Source organism: Cyanistes caeruleus, chromosome 17, assembly GCF_971803275.1.
Source record: "Cyanistes caeruleus chromosome 17, bCyaCae1.hap1.1, whole genome shotgun sequence".
Taxonomy (NCBI): domain Eukaryota; kingdom Metazoa; phylum Chordata; class Aves; order Passeriformes; family Paridae; genus Cyanistes; species Cyanistes caeruleus.
Window position 1 is genome coordinate 1,158,235 of NC_141717.1, and position 24,063 is coordinate 1,182,297.

General features: G+C 53.8%; 1 protein-coding gene across 2 annotated transcripts in view; it reads right to left on the minus strand.

The window, feature by feature from the left end:
* Positions 1-1,514: 1,514 nt before the first annotated feature.
* The window catches only part of NTN3 (netrin 3), a 35,154-nt gene continuing 12,605 nt past the window's right edge, over positions 1,515-24,063 (minus strand). For both annotated transcript variants that reach the window (XM_086854128.1, XM_086854130.1), the window contains 5 exons: positions 18,419-18,607; positions 12,626-12,775; positions 11,648-11,701; positions 4,801-4,875; positions 1,515-4,547 (listed from right to left, as the gene is read on the minus strand). In XM_086854128.1, the coding sequence (XP_086710254.1) occupies positions 4,219-4,547; positions 4,801-4,875; positions 11,648-11,701; positions 12,626-12,775; positions 18,419-18,607 (797 nt within the window). In that variant the 3' untranslated portion in view covers positions 1,515-4,218. The remainder of the gene's footprint in view (positions 4,548-4,800; positions 4,876-11,647; positions 11,702-12,625; positions 12,776-18,418; positions 18,608-24,063) is intronic.

Below are 24,063 nucleotides of genomic sequence, written 5' to 3' on the forward strand. Positions count from 1 at the left end.
CTGACAGCTGAAGCCACTACTAAGATCCACTTGGATCTGCATGGTAGCATGGACAGAAGTTGCTCTGTGTACCAGAGAGCATCAGGAGAACAAGGAGACCAAGACCAGGTCAAACTATGACCTATGACTATGAGGGGTCACTCCAAGTAAATCTTACCCCTTCTTAGAGGCTCAGATCCTCACCAGGAAGAATATTCCCACACCCAAGCACTGAGCTGTGCCCTGTTGGCCAAGCAAAATTCTCTTTGCTTGATCGTATTTCACCTAAGGAGCATGTTTTCCTGTGTGCAGTCAAATTTTATTTATATAGACTTCAGTTACCAAGAACAAAATGATGGAAAATACACATACATCCATTTGTCTGTCCAGTCAGGTTGGGGTTCAGCTGTCCAAACTGCTGTGATCTCTCATGAGTGGAGCTGGCTGGGTAACACAGAAAAAGAGCACTGATTTTTCTGTAGTATTCTCACATTTTGTGTCTTTCCTTGGCCATATTCTAGGTTTTCATGAAAAATGTCCACTGGCATTTTGAAATGAGAAAAATTTCAACCAGCTGCAAAATTCAGTCCCAAAGCAGGGGGGAAATTGCAAACTTGGCCTGCCTTTCTGCCTTTGTGTCTCAAATACTTTGACCCAGCTGAATACTGGGAAAAGACCTGTTAAATAAAAAAACATGGATGGAAATGTGCGTGGTGGTTTTGGCCCTTCCCACGTGCACAGGCATCCGCTGCCTGCAGCAGCCGGTCCCAGCACGGTGCTTCTCGGCACACTGAGCTCCGCCAGCTGCTGCACAGGGCGGGGGATCTGTGCTCAAGGAATTGGGAATGCACCAGAGCACACCAAAGGCTTTTCAGATGCTTTCCTGAATTAATACTTTTTTCCTTGAAGACCCATTTTGGAAAACATATGGCTTTGTCGTGCCAAGCAGAGTTTGCGTTGCAGTCTCTCTCTTTGCCCTTGCAAAGCCTATAGCTGCTGGCTGCAGCCACCAGGACTGTGAGTGCACATACCCTGCTGCCACCTGAGCCCTCTGCCCTGTGTCACCCATTGACTCTGGCAGCTCCTAGTGGTCTAAAGCACTCCCCACCACCAAAGGGGTGGACAGGGCTGGGTGGGTGCTGGTGGATGTGGAACTGCCCCTGAATTTGCAGCTCTCCATCAAATGATGCCTGTGCTGGTGTGCACTCCAATCCCTGCCCAAACTATAGGGCAGGATGAGCAGCACCTCTGAGCAAATCCATGGTGCCTTCTCCACTGCCTTTGGCATATTGGAACCAGTTCAGGGTGACCCAGCTACAGCGTCCCAGGTACAGCCACATCCATGTGCAGTCTGCAGTTCTCAGCTGACCATGCCAGGCAGAGGAAGAGGAATAAAAAAGGTAAATTCTTGCTTTGGACATGGAGATGACATAAGCAAGGGATGTCAAGAGAAGTCCTTCAGGGATCAAACTCAGTGAAGGTGCAATGTGGCTTTCTCTTTCAGTCCTTCAGCCAGGATTTTAAGACATTCGTGAGCCAAAGGGAGAGATGGAGCTGAGGAGAGCTCCTCTCCTCAGCACAGACCATGGCATGGTGGCTCTGCTCTGGCATTTCTGATCTGCCCCAGCAGACACTGAGATGCCAGCTGGGAGACATCCTTCCTCAACAGCCCCAGATAGCAGAGGTGAAAGAAGAGGGAAGAGCTGCCTTGGAGGGTAAATGGAGAACTCTAATCACCAAATTCTTCAAAGAGTTTTAGGTACCCCACTTCAGTAGAGGAGAAATCAGGTGCCAAAGGAAATCCTGGAGCTCCCTGCCTGAGAAGGATGTGCCAGTATTTTCAAGGAACACAGATACATTGTGCCTTTCCTTGCTTGGAGAAACCATGTGTTGCTGAAGCCCTGCCTTGAGAGGTATCCCATGGAACAGTGGTGCTGCCCTGCTCTTTCTGGGCTGTGGCTGCAGAGGAGTCAGAGAATCCCCACACCCCATGGGGTGATGCTGAGCAGTGTCTGGGACAGAAGGGATGATCCTGATGAAAGTTCTGTCTTTGCACACCCAAAGGGTGTACCACCACTGACTTCTCTGTGAGGACTCCTGCATTTGTCCAGAGAAGCTGTGGCTGCCCCATCCCTGGAAGTGTCCAAGGCCAGGTTGGACAGGGCTTGGAACAACCTGGTCTAATGGAAGGTGTCCCTGCCCATGGCAGGGCTTGGAAGAAGGTGATCTTTGAGGTCCTTTCCAACACAAACCATTCTTTGATTCTGTGTCTGTTGGGTGCATGGGGCTGGAGTGAGCCTGAGCCAAGGGCAAGTCCGGTGAAAGCAGCTGTGGGAGGAAGAGGAGAACTGGGTATCCCAAACTACATCAAGAACCATCTCATTGCAGAGGCCAATAGCCTGTGACAATCCAAACAAGAGGAACCAGGGATGGGAGAGTCCCCTCAGCTCAGAGAGAGGAGGGAAGAGGGTCTGTGTCGGGAGGGCGGATAATATCAGCTTATCCAAGTGGTCCCACATACCCATTACCCTTCAGCTTCTGGCCTCCCCACACCTCTGGCCATGCCCTCTGTAGGCATCCAAGTACCCATGGGACCTGAACAATGGCACTTCCACAAGTCTTCCACAGCTCTGAAATGTCACTTCCAGCATGTCCAGCAGCTTCACCAATGCACTTGCATGTCCACACAGATCCCCAGGGCCTAGATACTCACTCTCCAAATTCCCTTATCCTGAAACCCAACAGTGCTCCACTAGTTTCTTCAGCTGGAAGCTCCAGCACCACCTTGGAATGCTGAAGCCTGGAAGCACCACCATGACATGGGGAGTCCACACAAGCTGCCATGGGCTAGAAAGGGTAAAGTTTCATCCTAATGGACTGGAAAACTTTGATGTAGGCTACAACCCCCTCACTGAGCCATTCAGTAAGCAAGGCAAGGTTTGTGTGGAAAGGAATATCTATTGTCAGAGCACCTACTATTTCTATTTGTATTTATTAAGCCAAGACCGCTACATTCTCAACATGGGAAGATACTGGTGTCTGTGTAACCAGAAACTAATACATGGTGAAGAAGATATAAAAGACTAGAGGTGGATCAATGGAAACTCCTCTCTCTTCCTGTCACCTCTGCATGTCCACACAGATCCCCAACCTTAGGGACAACCTTAGCCACAGCAGTTCTTCCCAGGAGAGCACAGTCTGGCCAGCTCTGGAAGATGCACACCAAGGCAGATGGTCACTTGGTGTCATCTCAACAGAAACAGGTGCAATTACGTCAGTTGGTACCAGGTGAAAATACAGGCACATAGACAAGGGTGGATGGATGATGATACATGATGGCTCTGGTCAGACTGTCCAGTCCAGCTAAGGTTCAGATGGAGCAGGTGGACATGGGAGGGGAAAATGATGTGTCCAGGTCTTTCTCACTGGGTTGTCTGGACTAGGGACCTAGGCAACTAGGGATTGCCAGGTCTGTCCCTTTCTCCAGGGTGGACACAGTCCTGGCCTGGTAGTGGCCACCAGCACAGTGCCAGGGCCTGGCTCCCCTCTATGGCACTGCAGCACTACACAGGTCCTGCACCAGCCAGCAGCACTGGTCCATGTGAGCCCAGGATTACCAGGGAATCAGGTCTTGTAAAAGTTCATTTGTCCTTCCTGGTGGAGCTTCTGGGGCTGGACACTCTGCAGCACTGGACAATTTCCACTCAGCCTGCCTGTACATTGGAATGAGGGAAAGAAGACTCTGACCTCCCGTTCCTCCTGGGCAAGGAGAAAGGCAGAGAGAGGTCTGGAAGCAGCACACTTTCAGAGTGAGGAAGAATCTGATAGATTGATGGTAGATGCTGGAGAAGGGAGAGCTGTCAACTGAGATGTCAGCGCTGGGCAGGAGACAACTGTGTTAAAGGGAATATAAAAGCCTTGAAAATGAGCTCCAGAACGCCCTGAGCAGGACACCAATCCCCTTCAAACTCCTTCAGGTGACAGGCAACCACGAGACCTTGCTCCACTTTGCTCCTCATTAAAGGTTTGTCATTACTGCATTATTTTTAATACACACTCAAAGGGCTGACACACACACCCACCCGTGCACACACACACAACAGGAAACCATTGCCAAAATATACACTATAGACAAAGAGTCCGTTCACACTATATATATGTACAGAGTCTGTGGGTGCAGTCTGGCAGCACCCAGCTGGGCTGAGGCTGGGCATGGGGGACAGGGTGGGTGCAAACCCCTCAGGGCTTCACACACTTGCCCTTCTTCTCCCGCCGCTGCAGTTTCCGAAGACGGCGTGTCCAGGCATCCCGCCACTGGATGACCAGGCTGTTCTTGTCAGCCATCAGTCCGGGCCGGTCAGTGGAATTTTCGCTGATCCCCATGACCAAGTACTTCTTGCTGATCTGGATTTTGGGGCACTTGCAGGACAGGTCTTTCAGGTGGATCCACAAGAAGTTGTCACCGCGCTTGACCCGCTCGTCACGGCACTTGTAGACAGAGAGGATGTTGATGGTGAACTTGGCCCAGTTGGCCACTGTCTCCATCTCAAGGATGTTCACCTGGACCACTGAGGGAAAAAAGGGGAGGCATAGTGATGTTTTGCTTTGCTCCCCAAAGGAAGGTTTGGGACAGGAACTGCCCTTCCCCAGCAGCCCCACCTGCCTTATCCATTGCAACTTTGGGAGGGCTGATTTGGGGACCCCTCTCCATATGGAGCATCCCCCACCCCCCAGATGCCTTCATCTGCTCCACCCACAGCCAGCCCACATCTGCCTCTGGGGAAAAGCCCAGGGTGGCCCAGAGAGGTTGAAGGTCCTTACCATAGTCCTTCTTGCAGTACTTCTTCATGTTAATCTTGTAGTTTCCCTTGGCTGGTTTGCAGTAGGAGTCACAGTCTGCAGCAGAAGAACAGTGGGTTGAGCACTAAGTGGCTTGAGGCATGTAGGGGACTCATCCCACCACAGGGGAAGAGGGAGTGGGGTGGAGGGGACAGCGGCAAGACCCAGCCTGGCAGAAGGTGGTGAGTACTTGACTCCTCCTGAGTCAGGGCCTGAGCACTGCTGGGGATGAGGGTCTGTTGAGTTCAGCTGCTCCCCTGGCACCTCACAAGGGCTGGGAGCTCAAAGATCAGCACAAATGTCTGATACCACATCAAGGAAGAGGAACCAAGTGACCTTGGGTGCATTGAGAAGACTCTGTCACTTGTTGTGACAATGTCCTGCAGGATAAGTCAGCACAGGGGTGCTGGAGGAAGCCTGAGGACTCCTTCCAGACACAGAAAAGGATGGATGGGAGGAATGCAGGTGAGGTGATAGTGGCCTCCATGGAGGGCTCGCAGGGGCCATGGCCAACACAACATCTGTGACTCTGCAGTGCTGGGTAATGTGGGAAAAGGGGATTTGGCACCAATCCCACAATCAGCCCCACAGGGGGCAGATCCAAAGGCAGGTCTGACACCACACCAAGGGGGTCGTGATCCTCACAGTGATTCAGCTCTCAGGGCCAGTGGTGGGAAGCACTCTCAGGGGACAGCCCCTCCAGGGACCTGTGCCTCATAGGTTCCCATAAGTGGGAAAGGGGACTCAGGCTGTGAGAAGGCGGCAGGTGAGGGAAGTGGCTCTGCTCTACTACATCGTTCCTGCTGCCCAGGCATCCCCTGCTCAGGCTGCTCCAAATGGGCTGGGGAGGCCACCAGGCTGTCCTCCACCACCCTGCTGTTCCCCAAGGCTCCTGTCCTCCAGGAAGCTTTTTTTCTGTGCATTTCTAAAGCCCACAGATTTGCATCTCAAGCAGAGGGAGGGCAGGGAATGCCTCTTTCCTTCTCCCCAAAGCCTTTGATCCCAACAATTGCCCGAAGCAGCCCTCTTCTCCTCCTTTCTTTCCCCTGCCGTCTTCCTTTGAACATCTCAATTTGTCTCTTTCCAAATGGCATGTTTTTTTCTGAGCCCATCTTTCTTCTTTTCTCTGCCTTTTGCAGGTTCTCCCTCTGGCTTGGCCCCACAGCCCAGGACAGAGCCAGCAGCCTCTAAAGTTGTCTTTGTTTGTGGGTTGCCACAGCGATCACTGGGGATAGAGGCGAAGCTCTGGGGGAAGACGGGGAATAACAGAACCCTGTACCAAGGGGAGGAATGAGGAAAGAAAGAAGCCCAGGAGCACAAACTCACCCTGGGCCCTGTTGTTTTCCTCTCTGCCCAGCTCCTTTATATCTGGGACTTCATGCCACCTGTTCCAAATTTGTCAGTGACAGAAGCAGTGCAGCGTGAAGCTAATTCTTGGCAGAGGGGGATGAGCTCTGATTCCCAGTTCAGCCCCCCATGCTGCCACACTGCCCCTCTGCCTGGGCTGGCAGAGATGCCTTGGCCCTGCTGCCTTCCCTGAAGCAGCTGTGATGGCTACAGAGGGGGCTCAGGGCCTCTCCGTACAGGGGCTGGCTGCTGAGCGTGCTGGAGTGCTTGGTGGTGGCACTGAAGGTGCCCTCACCCACTGTATCCCTGGGATATGCTACAGCTTCAGCCTGAACCTTGTTGCATCCCCTGGGATTTGCTACAGCCCCAGCTTCATACTGCTGTGTTCTCTGGGATACACCACAGCCCATCCCAGACCCTGCCGTCCCCTGAGACAGGCCACAGGCCCACCTCGACACAGCGCTCTGTCCCTTCCTGCTCCATCAAAGGGACGCTAAAGAGAGCCTCCCATCTTATTCTGGGGAACGCCTGTCAGGACAGGAGACCTTTTCCTCCCCAGGCAAAGGGGCACAGAAACCCTCCTGCACCTGGCATTAGTTGCCACAGGCCTTCCCATGGACACCGGGTGCTGTGGGGGAGGAGGGTGGCATGGCCTGGGTGCTCGGCTGGAGCATGGGCTGGGCTGATGGGTGCTGGGGTGGTGGAGTGTAGGGTGCTGTGTGGTGGGAGCAGGCTGTGGGGCAGCCTCAGCTAACCTGCCACCCCCTTCCCTTGGCAATGGGGATGAAAGAAAAGCAGAAAGAAATCCTGTAACTGCCCTGGGTTGCTGCTCATGATTAGCAATATAACACTGTGATTCAAAGGAGCCAGAAAATGGGGTTGGTAATTAACAATTTAGGATTAGTTTGGGGATTTTTTTAACCACATCTTTGTGCTGAGGAACAATCCTCAAATGTAAAATCAATTCCTGCTCCAGTTATCTAAGAAACTTGGGAAGAAAAAGAAAGTCCAAATAACTGGAGGCATTTGTGTTCCTTGGCCCCAAGCACGTGGCCTCCTCCATCACTGGGTGTGGTGGAAAGTGGCAAGGGATGTCAGGGCAGATAGATCCTGCCTGCACTCTCCAGACTGCCTCTCCCTGAGCAGCCTGTCCTGTTTCTGCAGGGTTTTGCCATGGGACAGCTCCGCTTGGGATCTCATCCCCCAAGTCCTGATCACAACACAGCTATGGGCCATGGTTCCATCCTCCCAAGTGAACTGGGATGCTTTGTGCCAGATGGGGTCTGCTCTCACATGCAGGGACTGAGAACCCATGGCTTTACACATTCTGTGGGGCAGTGGGGAGAAGAGCAGCTTTAGCTGCTGTGTCTGTGCAGCTGGATGGGGCAACCAAGCCCCACAGAAGGACTGGGGGTCAGCAGAGACCTCACACAGCCCATGGCATAAAAGTGCACCCACAAATCCCGAAATGCTTCTGTATCTCCAGGATATGCTACAGCCCCATCCCTGACACTGATGCATGCCTGGGACAAGTTACAGAGCAATCTCTGAGACTGAGACTTCACTGGGATGAGTTACAACCCAATTCCTGACACTGCTGCATCCCTGGGATTCACTACAGCCCCATCCCAGGCACAAATGTATCCTTGGGACATGCTACAGCCCCAGCTCTAACAATGCCGTATCTCGGGAGATGCTACAGGTGCAGACTGGGAGGAGGCAGCCGATAACCAGAGCCACAGGTCTGGTGTGGGCAGGCTCCTCCTGTGGGGGAGAGTGTGTGTGAGAGGTGGCAGGTTTGCACATCTGGTTTACTTCTCCTCTCCTTGAAAAAAAAAGCAATATTTTGTTTTAAGAGATGTAACTTAATTAGGTGCTATGGCTGCAAATCTTTTACTGCTTACTTTGAATTCCCTTAAAGCCCTGTTTTGCGCTCCATGAGTTTTGTTAATTCTGCTAACAGGGAGCATGGATTTTATTTTTTTCCACTATGTGGAAAATATTTCAAGATAATAGTAATAAAAATTATGAGAAGTGGACCCAGGATGTTTCATCACCAAGCCAGTCAGTTGCTCAGGCACAGACTTCAAAGCTAGACCTCAAAGGCTTTGGAAGATTGGAAAGGCATGACAAAGCTGGGAAAAGTGATGCAGAAGATGGCAGTGTCAGTGAAAAGCCTGGACACACCCAGGGACTGAACCCCAGCACAGAGAAGGATGGGGAGAGGGTGGGAAGCCCAGCACCTGAGCATGGCAGCCCTGAACAATGTCCCCCTGTTCCTGCAGCCAGCACCTGCTGCCAGAGGCAAGGTGGGAGGTTTTGGGGAAATGGGGGGAGAAGGGGCTTGGGAGGCAGCCTGAGGTGCTGAGGGCCCCTTGGGGAGTGCCCTGCTCAGGGATGGCTGGGGCTCCTGGAGCAGAAGGATGTAAGCAGAGGGGCATCAGGGAGCAGACAGGGTGAGAGCAGAAAGAATCAGTGTTGGCAGCCCTGCTTGCAGGACACACACACCAGGTGCAGGTAACCCTGGCAGTGCCAGCCAGGGCAGCATCACCCCCCTCACTCTGATCACCCCCAGCAAAGGGAGTGGCAGGACCCCCACTAGGTCCCCTGATCCTCCAGTGGCACAGACTCTGGGCAGAGGCAGCTACTTTGCATTAAGGATATTTGAGCTAGAAGCCAGAAATCTTAAACCAACAAATCCACAGATAAACTGGAGGCAGTTTGAGGCAGATCTGCTCTGCTAAAACTGAGCAAACAACACAGGTCTCCGCCAGTGCTATTTATTTTTGCCCAGCTGAATGGCTCAGACATCATTGTGAAACTGTTCCTATTTATAAAGCACTGGAGGGGAGTCACCTTGATTAACTCTGCTCCATGCAGCACTCTCTGTTGGCAACAAAACCGGCCAGATCTCTCATTCCCATTTTTTTCCTTCTCCCAAAGCCTGATATTCCCAGCTCCCTCCTCACAGCTGTCAGGGTGGGCAGGAGCAGAGGGGATGGTGATTTTCCCTATCCCACGCAGCTCCCTGCATCACTTTGGTACCACATCTTCCCATTGGGCAGGATGTGCACCCCAAGTCTCAGGTCTCCTCTGCCACAGTGAGGAGTGAAACCTGCCAGATCCAGGCAAGGCTGCTCCTCACTGTCCTGAAAACACCCCCTCTTTTCCAGAGCCTCTAGGGACAGGGCTGTGAGGGCTCAGCAGTGCCCATAGGTGCTGGGTGGGGTGTCAGGATGTGCAGAGGTCCCAGGGTCTGCACTACTCCTTGGGGTGCACGTGTGCTAAGCCAGCACCACTCTGCAAGGAGCTACAGGTTCCTCCTGTGCATCTCCCAACTCCATCCCCATCCACACACTTTACTTCTTCCGAAGGAACACAGAACTATTAGGGTTGGAAAAGGCCTCCGAGATCATCGAGCCCAACCTTGAACCAAATACCACCATGCCCACTAAACCACATCGCAAAGTGCCACATCTTGCTTTTTGAACACTTTCAGTGATGGTAACTCCACCACTGCCCTGGGCAGCCTGGTTCACTGCCTGACAACCCTTGCAGGGAATAAATTTTCCCTGATGTCCAACCCAAACCTCCCCTGGCACAACTTGAGGTTTCCTCTTGTTCTATGCCTTGTTCCTTGGGAGCATAGCCCTACCTTCCCCTGGCTGCACCCTCATGTCAGGAGTTGTGGAAAGAGTAGCTTTCCTCCAAGCTGAGCACCTCCAGCTCCTTCAGCTATTCCTCATCAGACTTGTGCTCCAGACCCTTCCCCAAATTCTTTCCCATCTCTAGACATGCTCCAGCCTCTCAGTGTCTGTCTTGTTGTGTGGGGCCAAAAATTCCATCTCTTTGACACACCTCATCTCTGGCTCTCCTGTAGCCAGCAAGCTCATGCACAGGGTTGCAGCAGCCATCCTGGAAAATGTTTCCAGAGGGCTGGAGAGCACGTCCCAAGCACGCACCAGGCTGGGAAGAGGCTGTTGGCATTTTCCACAGCCAAGGCAAGGTAGCCATGCTAAGGGGAGCTGAGGAGATGGATACAAACAGGGCACTGGCTCTCCAAGAAGGGTGTAGGTTTCTTTGGGATAGATGTACCCCAAACAGGGCACAGGAAAGCTGCTCATTAAATATGGGTCTGGGGAGCTGGAGGGGCCCCTGCTGTCTTCACAGGAGCATATGCCAAGGGATGGAGTGGAGGATTGTTCAGGATGTCTATTCCACCACAGTGGAATGCAGGGGACGACCAGGCTCTTGGGGACAGCAGCAAGAGGGGTGAAGGGAGGGAAGGGGCTGCTTCTTTCTTAGCTTCTCCTATTCTACCTGGCTTCGAACCCCTACAGGGGGACAGACTTGGGATGGCTGGGAACAGCCACACTGCAGTGTTGAGGGGACTGTGGAAGGAAGAGGGGAGGGAGGAAAGCCCTGCCACAGCCCTCTTTATCCTGCTGGGTACATCCTGCAGCACTGGAGGCTGAGCATGGTGGCACTGGATCCAGGGGCTGGCCCAGCACTGCTTGGTGCTACTGGGATGGACCATGACACTGGGAGCTCAGAGTACTTGAGTGGGACCTTGGTCCCTGGCCAAGCTGGAAGAATGACCCTAATCCATCAGTGCAGGGAGCATCCACGCACCCTCCCAGCAGTGCCCAGCTCAGCCAAGCCTCTGCAGAAGCAGAAGTGAACCTGCAGCTTGCACTGAGATGCCAACCTTACCACTCCAGTCTGGGGAACCAGGGCAGCTCTTGAGGAGCTCTGAGGACCATGGCAGCCATGCCTCCCTCACCTGTGCAAGGCCTGCAGTCTGTCAATGGAGCTGTCGCCTCTCTCTGGGTGACCCCAGCAGTTGCACTGGCCCCTCCATGGTCCCATCACACTGCACAGCCAGGACAAGCAGCTCATACCCAGACCCTTCAGTCCTCCAGACCTGGATGAGGTGACCACCATGTCACCCATGTCCCAGGGGAGACCCAGCAGTCTGTGCCCCAGCACAGGAGCCCTGGAGCCTGCCTGAGACCTGCCAGACCCCCACCGTCCCAGCATCTCCCAGAGAGCTGGGGTCCTGCAGAGGCCAAGGACACTGAGGACGAACCTCTTGCACTGGTGCTGATAAAAGGAGATTAAACAAAGCCAGCTCCCAAGCACCCACTGGTGCCAGATGCCACAACCCCTGCCTTAACCTGCCAAAGGATGGCAAGGCCCCAGTGGGCTGCATCACTGTTCTCCTCCTTGAAGGAGATGGAGAACGCCTTTCCCAAAAAAGTCCATCAATCTTAGTCAGTTCCTTTCTAGAAATACACAAGATTTTAAATTATAGTCACATCTTTTACCAAAATTTTTTACCATTAATTTTTTGCCAAATGATTTGGTAGAGCTCAGCCCTCCCCCGTGCTGTGCTAGGAAGAGGGAAGGTGGCATCTGCCCCCAGATCTCTGGGTAGGGCTGGGGCCATGGACTTGGCCAGGGACATGGAGCACTTACTTACCTGCAGGTGCCTCTGTGCTGGTGACCAGGGAGGTGGGGTTGATGGCAGGAATCTCTGGAAAAGAAAGGGAGAGGTATCTTAAGGATGAGATCCTCAGCTCTGGAGGTGACAACTGGGAGAAAGCCTTCTGAAAATGGGCCACAAGGAGATTTTGTTGGTCACAAATGAGAGATGATGGGATGAATCTGACCTGACTATTGCAGTCCATTGAACAGACCCAGAGATGCACAGACTGAATTCAGTAAACTGGGCCAGGCTGCAATTCTTCAGTCCCCAAGAACCCTAAGTAGCTGTGTGAGGTTGTGTGCTCCAGGGATGGATGCTCCCCAGGTGCCCAGCTCATCTGAACTCAGTTTGGACATCAGTTGAGTGCTTGGCTATCTCAGCATGCTTCAGGCTGCCCAGCACAGGGATAAATGTGTGAAAAGATAACACTTTCTCAGGACTCTTGGCAGCAAAACCTGGAGCAATTTCTTTCCTAAATTCAAATTTGGGGAAGAACAGAGAGAGAGGAGCCAGCTCTGCCCATGATCCACACTGCCACTGCTCCAGCAGCCCAGCAAATGCTGCAGGGTGGGAAGTTGTTCCTCTACCACTTGGATCAAATTCAAACCCACTGTGACAATAAACACAGTTTTATGCTGACTCTGGCCTTGCCTGAGTGACCACACTCAGGGCTCAGCTGGGTGAGGAGGGCAGGTGCTGTACCAAGGATGGGACCCAGCAGAGCTGTTTCAGCAAGCAGATGCAAGGGGTCATCCAGAGCCTCCTGTGCTGTGGCAGGTGAAACCCAGGTCACCCCAGAAAGTGATCAGAGAGTCCTACTTGACCACTTCCTGAAGAACACCCATAAGGACAGACAGCCTCTTGTCTGAGCCTCCCACCCACCATAAACCATTGAAGGTGAGTGGGGGACAAGGAGCATCCCCTAGTGCCTGTGGGGGTCCCTGAGTGCAGGGCAAGGTGTGGGGCACTCACTGATGCAGGGGGCCACTGGCGAGCGGCTCTGCTGGTAGCCCTTGGCACAGCGGTTGCAGGTGAGGCCGGTGACGCCATCCTTGCACGGGCACTGCCCCGTGGTCTGGTTGCAGGTCTTGCCGGCCGCACCGACTGGGTGGCAGTCGCAAGCTGAGTGGGAGAGAGAGAAATGATTATGTGAAAAGGGAGGCACAACACAAACCCCAAGGTGCAGTCCCAAAGAGGTGAAGAGGAAAAGGACCCTTCCAGAGCACCACTGGAAATCTGCTGGTGGGACTGGCACAGCACAGACCCAGCTAGATCCACCGGTCTGGACCAACCATAGCCCCACATGTGCTGTGAGCTCTAGGCAGGAGGGCAAGTGGACAAAGAGGTTGGCCAGGGTACAGCCTTGCTGACAGGGATGCTCAGGATGAGCACCTGGAGCCTCTGCAATTCCCACAGGGGCCTGCAGCCACCAGCTGTCATTTGAGATCTTCCCCCACCTCAACTCCAGGGAGATGTTCCTGTCACAGCAGTAAAAAACATTTTCTCCACTTGCTCCCCTACTTCCAAGCTTTCCACTCCATGGAGCTGAACCAACAGTGGGATTTTACACAAAACTTGACTGTGTCTTGGTTTTAGAATGAAGGAGGTTTTCTCAATGTTTCCCAAGCTCATAAGCCTCAATACCCCTCCTGACTCCTGGAGACCCTGGGCAAAGTTTGAGCCCACATCTTTCTACCACAGTCTCTCTAGGGACAAGCCATACCCGAGGTGGGTGAAGTTGTCTTTGCTCTCAGAAGAATGTTCCATCATATCACACCGGATGATGGACCCACTGAGGATTGTCTACATGGAGGGATGTGGGAAGGAGATGCTTGTTCAAGAGAGGACCTTCCCATCCGCTTTCTTGGAGCTGGGCCGGCTATGAGCTGGAGGTTATCTTGGCCTCCATCAGTGTAAGAGTTGAACGTGATTTCAAAGCAAAACAAAAACATCTCCCCCACCCGCCCCCACAGCCCCCTGATGTTAACGTTTCCCTAATTTTCACCAGATGGGATTGGTGGGAGCACCATGGCACTTGAGCCCCCTCCTGCACAGCCAGAAACCAGAGTGAGCAGCCTCTAATGGGGACCAGATGCTCCATCCTTATCAGATCTTGGCTAGGACTGGAAGCGGACATCTTTCTGACAGGGATATTTTGGGGGCTCAGCTGTGATAACAAATGGCAGCGAGTAAGGGAGTCTTGGCATGACACAGGGCTGTTGGAAACATGGGGCCTTTCTTGGGCCCCAGCGGTCTGTTCCTGGTGTAAAGTTTATGGACAGACACAAATCTCAGCCCAATCAGGATCCAGTTCATCTAAGCTGATCTCTCTCCATGTGGTGGAAGATTTCAGTGACTCTGGATGCTTTACCCAGATCAGTAATTAAGGCACCTTTTCTCATCTTAAGTGCACAACCAATCAGTGTCATTAGGGTACAAGCTTGGTCTCTGCCAGACCAATCTCTGCCACTTGCTCTGCCATAGTGGGATTTCCCACAGTCCCACAAAAATACATTGTTCCTTCCTGTTCCCAGGGGAAGAGCATCCCAGGCAAGAGTGCTTACCCTGATGGGTCCTGCATTGCAGCGTGGTCCATCCCACAACTGCGGCTGTGGCATCTCTGTCCTTCCTTATCCTGAAATAACCTGTGGAGGGGTCTGGCTCAGGGAGCCTATCCCAGCCCCAGGGAAGGCAGGGCTGGGGGCACAGTGCAGCTCTGCACTGCTGCCCACACACTGAGCCCTGCTTCTCCCAGCCTCTGGCTGCCAGGATCTGGCCCATGGAGTTTGAATGGTGGATTAAGTCACTAGCTTGGAGCTTAACTCATCAAGCTGTGCTTGCCAGAAAGCATGTCTTGCACCTCATATTGAGGGTATTTTTGCATCTTGAGGCTTAGCTGCTACTGCTTCACCAGTTTTCACTGTAGAAAGCTCACAGCTTACGTCTTTGTTTAAATTACTGGGATTAATGCACAGCCATCCTTTATTTGACTTTTCAATTACCGCCATTGAATTAATCCTGTAGGTTGCTCTGCCTTTTCCATCCTCCCAGCTTTTCTGTCCCGCAGGGTCCAGCAGTGATGCTGGCAGTGGGAGGGAAGCACTGCCTGCTCACCAGCAGGTGAGGGCTCTGCTCAGATAGATACAACCTACAGCCAGTATTTTTGTGCCTATTTCAAGGATGCTGCATCCCAGCAGAGACAAACCATGGTTGAAGAGTTATTTAGTAGCACGTGCTGGTGTTTGTTTAAATAAGATGTAGTAGTTCCTGGCCACTGGGTTAGTGATTTGCCTCCTGAATATTAACTGAGCCATCTGCAGCCTGGTCTAGTGGAAGGTGTCCCTGCCCATGGCAGAGGCTTGGAACCAGATGATCTTCAATGTCCCTTCCAACCCAAACCAGTCTGTGATTCTATGAGCATTTGCCTTCATTGTAATGCTCAGTCTCTGCCCTGGGCCAGCACTGTGGTAGGAGCAAAAGCCTTTGTTCAAATTCACAGCAGACTGTTCCATGCCTGCTCTAAACATCCACTGTCAGGATCCTTACCTTGCCTTTTTCTTGCAGGAGTGTAGATACCTGAGATGCAGGTATGGGACACATCTTTGAAAAAAACAAGTCCAAATTATCTTGTCACATCTCTGTGTACTTATATGCCTCTCTGAGAGCACCAGCTCTCCATTGCCAGCACCTGGGACCTTGCTCCTCCTCTAAGCAGCTCCCAATCCCAGCAGATCCACCCCTAGATAAGGGAGGGGTAGAAATGCTTTCTGTTTTACTGAAGGAGCAGCAGCCAAAGAAGCAGAAGCATCTTATTAACTCTGTTCCTTGAGGGAGAGTCAGGAACTGGCTCCCCAGACCCAGGGTACCACCTTTACTGCCAGATCCTCCTCAGCATATGCACCGTGGCAGGGGTCGGCCCTGTGCACATGTTCATCTGGCTCGGCTGAGCTTTGCAGCGCTTCCAAAGTACAGGCAAACCCTGCCAGCCCTCCAGAAGCAGCATCCCCTGCCCAGACTGCAGAGTGGCTGTGGCTTGGCACAAGGACAGAGGCTTATCTGCAAGTGGAGACCTGTCCCACTCCTCTGCTCCTCCCACAGCCCAGGCATCTCTGGCTGCCATTTCTCCTGAGTGCAGCATCTGTGCTCACCCCATCCCATCAACTCCTGGGCATCCTGGGGTGCTTTGCCCTCCCTGACCCCTCCAGAGGATCCACCTTGGACCAGATATACTTTCCATCACTGTAATGCTGCACAATTCCTGCCCTATGGAGGTGGTGGAGCAAGACTTGCACTGACAAATGGTGGGCACAGGCAGATGGGAGCAGCCAGGCCCCCTCTGCCTCCCATCCTCAACTCTGCAAGGAGAGGGACTTGAGCCACAGCCAGGTAGGAAACACTGCAACCTGCAGAAGCTCTGCTCCCACAAACCCATGCTATATTCAGTAATCCTCCCTGGTCCCAGCTAAATCCAGCTTGCTTTATTAGCTTTTTTGGCATTTTTTTTGGCATTTTTTCTATTATTGCTCTTTGATAAGTGCTCTCTTTCCCATCTGGAGTAGAAACTGATCCCCCCAATGCCCAGGGAAGTGGTGCTGGGGCCCCATGGGAGGTGAATGCCTGCAGGATGTCCACTTTGCTTGGGATTGTATCAGTTTTGGAGGAAAAGTAGAAAGAGCTGGTCATAGAATTACAGAATATCCCAAGCCAGAAGGGGCCAAATATGATCATTGAATCCAACTCCTGGCCCTGCACAGACACCCCAACAACCCCACCCTGTGCATCCCTGGCAGCGCTGTCCAAACACTCCTGGAGCTCTGGCAGCCTCGGGGCTGTGTCCATTCCCTGGGGAGCCTGGGCAGTGCCAGCACCTCTGGGGGAAGAACCTTTCCCTGATCTCCAGCCTGACCCTCCCTAATCCAAAGAGAAGCAGAAACTGTTCCTTGGGGAGGGCTGGGAGATGAGGTGCCGCCTGCAGGAGATGAAGAGTGAGGTGGAGGCAGCACAGCCACCCTGGTGCCTCTCAAGTGTTGGGGGAGAGCTGGGGCTGCCTGCCAGCCCTCAGCACTTGACAGAATCCTCGTGGAAAAGAGAATTCTGTTGCAGCTGCCCCAGTTTGGTGGTGCTGCTGCAGGAACTGGGGGCTGCTGCCATCCATCCCCTCCCAGGAATGGGACACAATCTGATATGCTCTGCCATAGACCATCAGGATGCATGCCTTGTCCTGCCTCCTCCTCTTCCTCTCTCCCAGTGTCTCCCTGTGTAACTCCAAGGATGCTGACACAATCTTCATCAATGGTCTGGTGCCAGAGGCTGCCGTGCCCACAGCCACAGCTGTGGCATGGCTTGGCCAAGGCCATGGGGTGGAAAGAGCTTGTGGTCCCTGAGAACATGGGCTGTGAGGGACACATGACAAGTCAGCTGCTTGGGTTGTTGAAAATGATTAGCTCAGTTTGCTAATGAACTGGCTGCAGGTAGGGCTCCTGCCAGTGCCTGCTCAGCCCTGCTCCTGCTGTGACACTGCGCAAATGTGGGAAGTTTCTCCCTTCACTCCATCCTCTCAAGCATTCCTGGAAGTAGCAAGGATGAGGACAGGCCACTGGCACAGCACAGGCAATGGAGGGATTTCCTTTATTATATCCCAACCTGAATGAGCCAGACCTCCAACAGTACTAATGTGCCTGACAAGGGAACCTCAAAAGTCAAATCCTGCAGTTCAGGTCCATGGCCACAAAGTTAATGGTCCGAAACCAGCTCCAGTAATTCCTGCAGGCCCTACATAAACACATGAGCATTGTGTTCTTGCAGCACTGAAGGGGCCCAGGGCCCATGCGGCCACAAAATGCATTGGAGAGAGATCTGAGAGGGACAGTGTGCTCCTTCCAGGAGGGACTCACAACCAAAGACAGGGATCAGGGAACAATTCTCAGCCTCTAAACAGCCATGGCCAACTTCCTGCCCATCTGATGTTCCAGTCTGGATCTCAACAGTCCTTAGAGACAGGCAGGGTGTTTTTTTATCTCAAATTCTTTGGTGAAACTATTATTTTGAAAAAGCTCTACAGACAAGCTGAGCAGGGAGAGGGAAGAGGAACCAGACAGGCTTGGCCAGGAGTTAAGAGGAGGGAGAGGAGAGGAGAGGTACAGATTCCATGATGTTTGGCACAGGCTAGGGACCTTGAGAGGTCAAGCTGCAGTTTGACGGCTTGGAGCCAGTGTGGCTCAAGGACAGTTACCAGGAGCCACAGTGCTCAGCATCTCCCCAAAAACAGGTCACAAAAGCCATCCCATAGCTGAAAAACACAATGTGGGTCCTGGCCCCACAGTCCACCCGGGAGATGTGACTTCCACCAGCATTCCCAGCTCTCCTGAGCAGGGAACCCATGCTCCAAGCATGTCTATATCCCAGACAACATCCCTATCAGAGATTGGTTTCCAGAACATTTAGTCACATCTCCTTCGGCACCTCCTCAGCATCTCTCCAAACACCGACCAAAGGAGATGGTAACACACCAGAACCCTCCCAGGCTCCTGGCAACCTCCTCTCTCCCTTCCTGTAATCCTCCTCCACCTCGAGTTGATGCTGGGCTCAAAGTGCTACCCCTGCCTGGTGCCCTTGGGGTGGTAGAAGTGATCAGGGTGGTGGTGGCTGGAGCTGACCTGCAGCTGCCAAAGTGAGCAGAGGACATCCCAAGGATGGGCAGGGAGACGAAGGAGACCGAGAGAGATTCTGTCACTCATCTGCTCCCATGGAGACCCCCCAGCTTACCTTTGCAGGCCTTGCGGTCGGTGATGGCCTTGCTGAGGTCGCGGTAGAAGCCCTCCTTGCAGTAGTGGCAGTGCCTGCCCGCTGTGTTGTGCCGGCAGTTGAGGCACACCCCGCCGCTCTTGCGCCCCGACAGCTTGAACAGCTCCATGTTGAAGCGGCAGCGCCGCGCATGCAGGTTGCAGTTGCAGGCTGCGAGGGAAGGGGAGATGATGAGGGCTGAAGGTGAAAATCAGGACCCTCCTGGTGGGCTGGAGCTGCCCTTGCATCCCCCACTGCAATGGGAGGTTGTGCTGGGATTGGGATGGACACAGCATAGCGCAGGTCATCCCAATGTGCCATCCAGATATGCAGCATCCACCACCCTGTGGGGCTGGTGCCATGAGGTCAGGGCAGAAGAGAAAGGACATGTGTAGGAACTGGCACCACTCGGCTGAAGGCAAGCAAGTATGGGATGGAGGGCTGCAGCTGGAGGGTTTGGCAGTGCCATCTGGGCACTTGCAGCCCCACTGTCCCCACTGTCCCTTCCCTGGTAGCTGTTTCTGGTGACAGAGCCCACCCAGCCTTCCAGCAGGACCACCCACTTCATACCAGGCTGTGTGACAGCCCTCCCCTGGAACTCTTCATATTTATGGCTCTGTCTTGTGTGCACGAGTCACACATGCAGAGAAACCCACACAGCAGCCCCTGTGTGCTCACATCCCTGTGTGTGCATGCAGGAACACGCGCAAGCACATGTGCATGCAAACACAGGCATGCACATGTGTGCACACAGACGTGCACCAAAATACCCCCAGAGCCATGCATGTACCCACAGACAGGCACGCACAGAAACATCTGCACACCCTTACATGTGCACACACAAATTAGTCCCGGGAAGCACACATCCCTCCTGGCCAATTCCATGTGTGCGAGATAAAAAGGCAAAGCACTGCCCATTCCAGTTTAACACTCTTGCAAAAAGATAATGGGAACAAGATTTCCTTCGGCAAAAGGTGGTGCCCCCAGCCCTGGCCCCCTCCCCATGCTGGTAAATTGAGGTTGGGTGAGAGCTTTTCCAGGCGTACTGTGAAATTCATTAACGTGTCAGCCCAGATTTAACTGCCTGGGCCTGGCCTGGTGGCCGTGTGAAGTTGCCTCCCCACAGCCAGCAGCGCCAGTGGGAGCTTCACCCCACACAGATCAAAAGCTGCTTTGCCTGCCCTGGTGCTCCAGCCATGGGCATGCTGCAGGGAGAAAGAACAAACCCCAACTGTAAAAAAGAGTTTTTTGGAGGCTCGAGTTGAGCAGGTTAGTGCCAGCACATTCAAACCTCGGCTACCCCCAGAGCTCCCCTGAGTTATGAGATTAGTGAGAAATCACATGGCAGGCATCAAAATAACACCCATTGTAGCTGTAGGTACCTTCAGGGGCTTGTTCCTTTTGAGCTATTTTCTTTTTCCCTGGTGACAGTGGAAAATAGGGACTTTTAAGGCAAATTCTGGGTTGTGGTGTGTGGAGGGAAAGCATCAAATACTGCCCAAGGCCCCAGGTAGCTCAGGATGCTGTTAAACTAGGGATGTTGACATTCAAACAGGCTTTGCCAGAGCTGGAGAGACACAGTGAAATACCTTGACAGTCAGGGTGCTCTTGCAGTCTCCAGGTAATGGGACAGGGACAAGATACGTGGTTTTTGCTACAGAACTGTGGCAAAGGAGCAATTTTGGGAGGAGAGAAGCCTTGTTTTCCCCTTGCAGCATGGAAAGGGAAGTGGGGTCATCCCAAAAGGCAGTTCTGTGTCCCTCTTGGAATGCCTCCATTATCCTCTGGGGAAGGAGAGGGGCTGGCAGCCCATAGGAGAGGGGATGGGCAGTGGAGGAGAGCTGTTGGGTAAATGATTCGCTGCCCTCGGCACAGGTCCCTCTCTGCCTCCAGTTTAATTGGTGAGAGAGTAACTGGCAGAACCTTTTCCTGGCATCATTGACCCTGGCACGTCCTGATCCACCCCAGGGCCACCTGTCCCTTGGAACATGCTGCAGACCCTCTGGTCCTCCCAGGAGCTGGGCCTGGGGAAGAAACCTCCCCTGGCAGCCCAGCATTATCCTCTCTCCCTGAGGCAGTGGTGCTGCCTGCTCTGGACCGGTGTCCCTGACTGCCAAGCTGGGATTCCAGAGCCAAGAGGGGGATCTGGCTGGGCTTGGCCACCCTGCGTTGGGTGGCTGTCTCCACTCAGGGACAGGGTCACACCAGCACGTATGGCAATCCCCTCACCCCCTGGCGCAGCCATCCGGAGCTAATTGGGGCAGACAAGTCCCCCTCTTACCCAGCTAAATACTTTCACTGTTCCTCAGTACTGAGGCAGTTGTAAGCTCTGTCTGTCTCCTGTTAATCACTAATTAAAGGCTTGAATGTTCCCTGCTGTTTGGGGTATTAATAAGAATTTAATTGCACAGTTTGGGGCTAATTACCTGGTAGCTCACTTCCGCCCTTGTACAGTATGCCCAATTAAACAATCATATGATCAATTAAACAATCACAAGATCTAATAATTTGCAATAATAGACTAATTAAGCGTTGACACCTTGCAATGGAGCAATCTTTTGTCTCCCCTTTGATGGTGTTTTGAACCCCTTCCCAGGCCCTGGCCACCCCAAAACCTCTCCTCCTCCAGGCAGCTGCAGATGTAGGAGCCTGGAATGACAGCACGAGGGGCTTTGGGACAGAGTCCTGGCACGGGCCAGGCAGTGCCATGCACCGAGGCACACGTGGGACGGGCAGTGGAGCCCGCAGGGCAGGAGCGAGGCTCACCGCCCCTACAAGCTCCCTGGGAATAGTTAGGGAAGGCAGCCGGATCAGCGAAACCCTAGACCAGCTGCTGCTGCCAGCCCGCAGCAGATCTGAGCTACGCCCCTGCTTTGGCTGGAGGAGAGTCTGTCTGGGACACGGGGCAGGATGAGGCTGCACTCTCGGTTCCATGGTAGCCGAGACCAGAATAGCCCCTTTCCTCTCATGCACGCTGTCCCTCCATCCTGGGGAAGGTCTTGGGAGAGAAGGGCTCACTCTGCTGCTGCCAAGAAGCAGGAGGAGAAGCAAGAGAGAACCCGCCCCGAGGGGCTGCGAGGGACAAGGCTGAGGCACTGCAGCCCCATCCCGGGAGGCGCAGGACTCGGGATGCTCAGCCAAGTGTAAATCTCTGTCGGGGCGGCTGCCTTCCCCTGCACTCCAGATCCGCTGCGATACTGCACCGTGCCCAGGAAGGGGTGGCAGTGCCATGCTGGCCGCTTGCCCATCTCCCAAAGCCATCGCCTTCCCCCTGCTCTTCCCAGGAAAGGACCGTGGCTGGTGCTTCTAGGAACTCATTGGTTTCCACTACGCCTACCGGGGAGCAGGTGCAGAGAACCCTGTCAGGGGAACTCCCAAGGGAAGGGGAAAATGTACAGGAAGGGGCACAGGGCACAAGGGAATTATATGTGATCCTCCAAATCCCACCACCGCTCCGGGGACTGGTGTTTTCAGACCCCGACATCCCGGCTGGATCACCACATCCCCCCGAGCAGCCTGCGAGGTTTTCCCAGGCGAGCGCCGCCCCTTCCCCGCCGAGGCCCCGGATCAAAGCAAGCCCCGTGCATTATCCTGGTGCTCCGGAGAGTGCTCCTGCGGCAGCGGCTACAAAGGGAACAAGGGCTCCCGCATCACCAGCGAGTGCATCAATTACTTCCAGTGGCTGCCTCGTACTAATCCGCTTCCCCTCCTTCCCCGGGCCGGGTGTTTGGGGGCCGGGCTGCTCCCAGCAGCTCGTGGGTGCGGGCTGAAACCGACAGCAGCGGTAGGGAGGAGATGTAAATCGGCAGAGATAAAGATGGGGGGTTCCAGGATTCTGGCAATCCTGCTGGGATTATCCTTCACACAGCCTGTCCCAGGGGGATACATGGGTGGGGACACGTCTCTCTTCCCTGCCCTGGATACTGCAGAGGACACACAGAACATCCCAGTTCTAGCAGGACAAGTTCCCTGCGGGACATCCAGCCCCTATGGTGTGTCAGGAGAGCCTCCCGTGCCTGTGGACCGATGGTCTCCAACTAGCAGACACGGGGCCATGCACTGTGCGGCACAAAGCTGGCATCGTGCTCTCTTGCCAAGCCAGCAGCTTGCCAAATCCACTGTCACTGTCCTGGCTGCGACAGCCCCAAACCTCCCTGCTCTTCAAACTCATGCTGACTCCCTCAACATTGCATCACAGTGATGTCCCCATGAACGCCACAGTCACCTTGTGGCAGCCGTGGTCGGGTTGTGCCCTGTGCCAATGCTCAGACCTCAGGTAGTACTTGGCTGTTTCACCTGGGCATTTCCCAGAGGCAAAAATTCTGCTGGAACAACAAATGTTTGTTCTCACCTCACGATGCATGGATGAATGTCCCAGCATCGTGCCATGCTGTAGGACATCAATTTATCCCCGTGGTGGGGCAGGCAGAGACTCCCACTCACTGGACTGAGACAAGCCCCCATGCAGAGTGAGGGGAGCACATAGCCAAGAGCTGACAGAGACAAATTCTCCATGCTGGGGAACACAGAGCCAGGAGCTGACTTATTCCCACATGACCTGAAGCTGTACCAGCCCCACGGATCCATTCTCACCCCCTTTTAGGGCGCTGCGATCCCCCACCCTGCCCCTGGGCTGTCGCTGAACTGCCAAACTCTTGCATCCACCCACTCTGCTCCTCTTCCCACTCGCCAGCCACGCCTGACATCCACGCCACGAGCCAGCATCACTCCTGTCTGACCACAGGACAGAGTCCGAAACCCCGCAGCCCCCAGGCTGGGCAAAGGCAACTTCCCGGGCAGCCTCTCCTTTTAATTGGTGCTAATTGCTGCGTCTGTTCCTGCTGGCTGGGGAGATGTCATTGTTGAAAGGCACAGAGGGGAAGGCTCGGGGAGCTAATCCAGCTTTCAGCCGCTAAGCCCTTCGCAGGGATCGAGAAGCTCTTTCAGGTCCCTTCAGAGAGGATACAAAGCCCGAGAGGGAAAAGGGAGAAAGAAGGGGAGCGAATCAACAGGAAAAAACTACTTTCACACGCAGCTCGGGGAAGGGTCTTTGTGTGCGGGGCTGTCGGGGGGGCTTGAAGGGATGGCGCTGCGGCCCCGCCTCCTCTTCCATCCCTCGTTTATCTTTTCAGCTCCATCTGCCAAAAGGGTGACGCAGCTGGGGGCAGGATGCTCAGAGCAAGGGACCCTCACCCCGCCCTGGACGAGATGGACAGAAAACCTGCAGATGCTGCTCAAAAATGAGCCTCCTCTGGTTTAACCCCTTTTGTGCCAGCAGAGCTCCCTCCACTGCTGTCGTGCTGCTTTACTGGAGGACACGGCGGTGAGGTAGGTGCAGAGTGGTGGACAGTGGGGTGAGGTCCTCCTTGTGTCCTGGGGGTTTCCATGGCCTCACACACCTGCTGGAGGCCTCCCCTGCCTTACCTGCAGCAGCCCTGTGAGGGTGCAAAGTGGAAGGTTTTTTTCTGAGCCCCAAAACTCATCTTTCTGAAACAAGTGGAAAAGCACAAGGGCTGACACATTCCCACAGGGCATGAGGTGGCTTAAAGAATCAGCTCCAGCACTTGTTTTGAATACACTGCCTTTTTAGCCATTCTTAGAAGAAATCTGCTGTAACATGTATATAT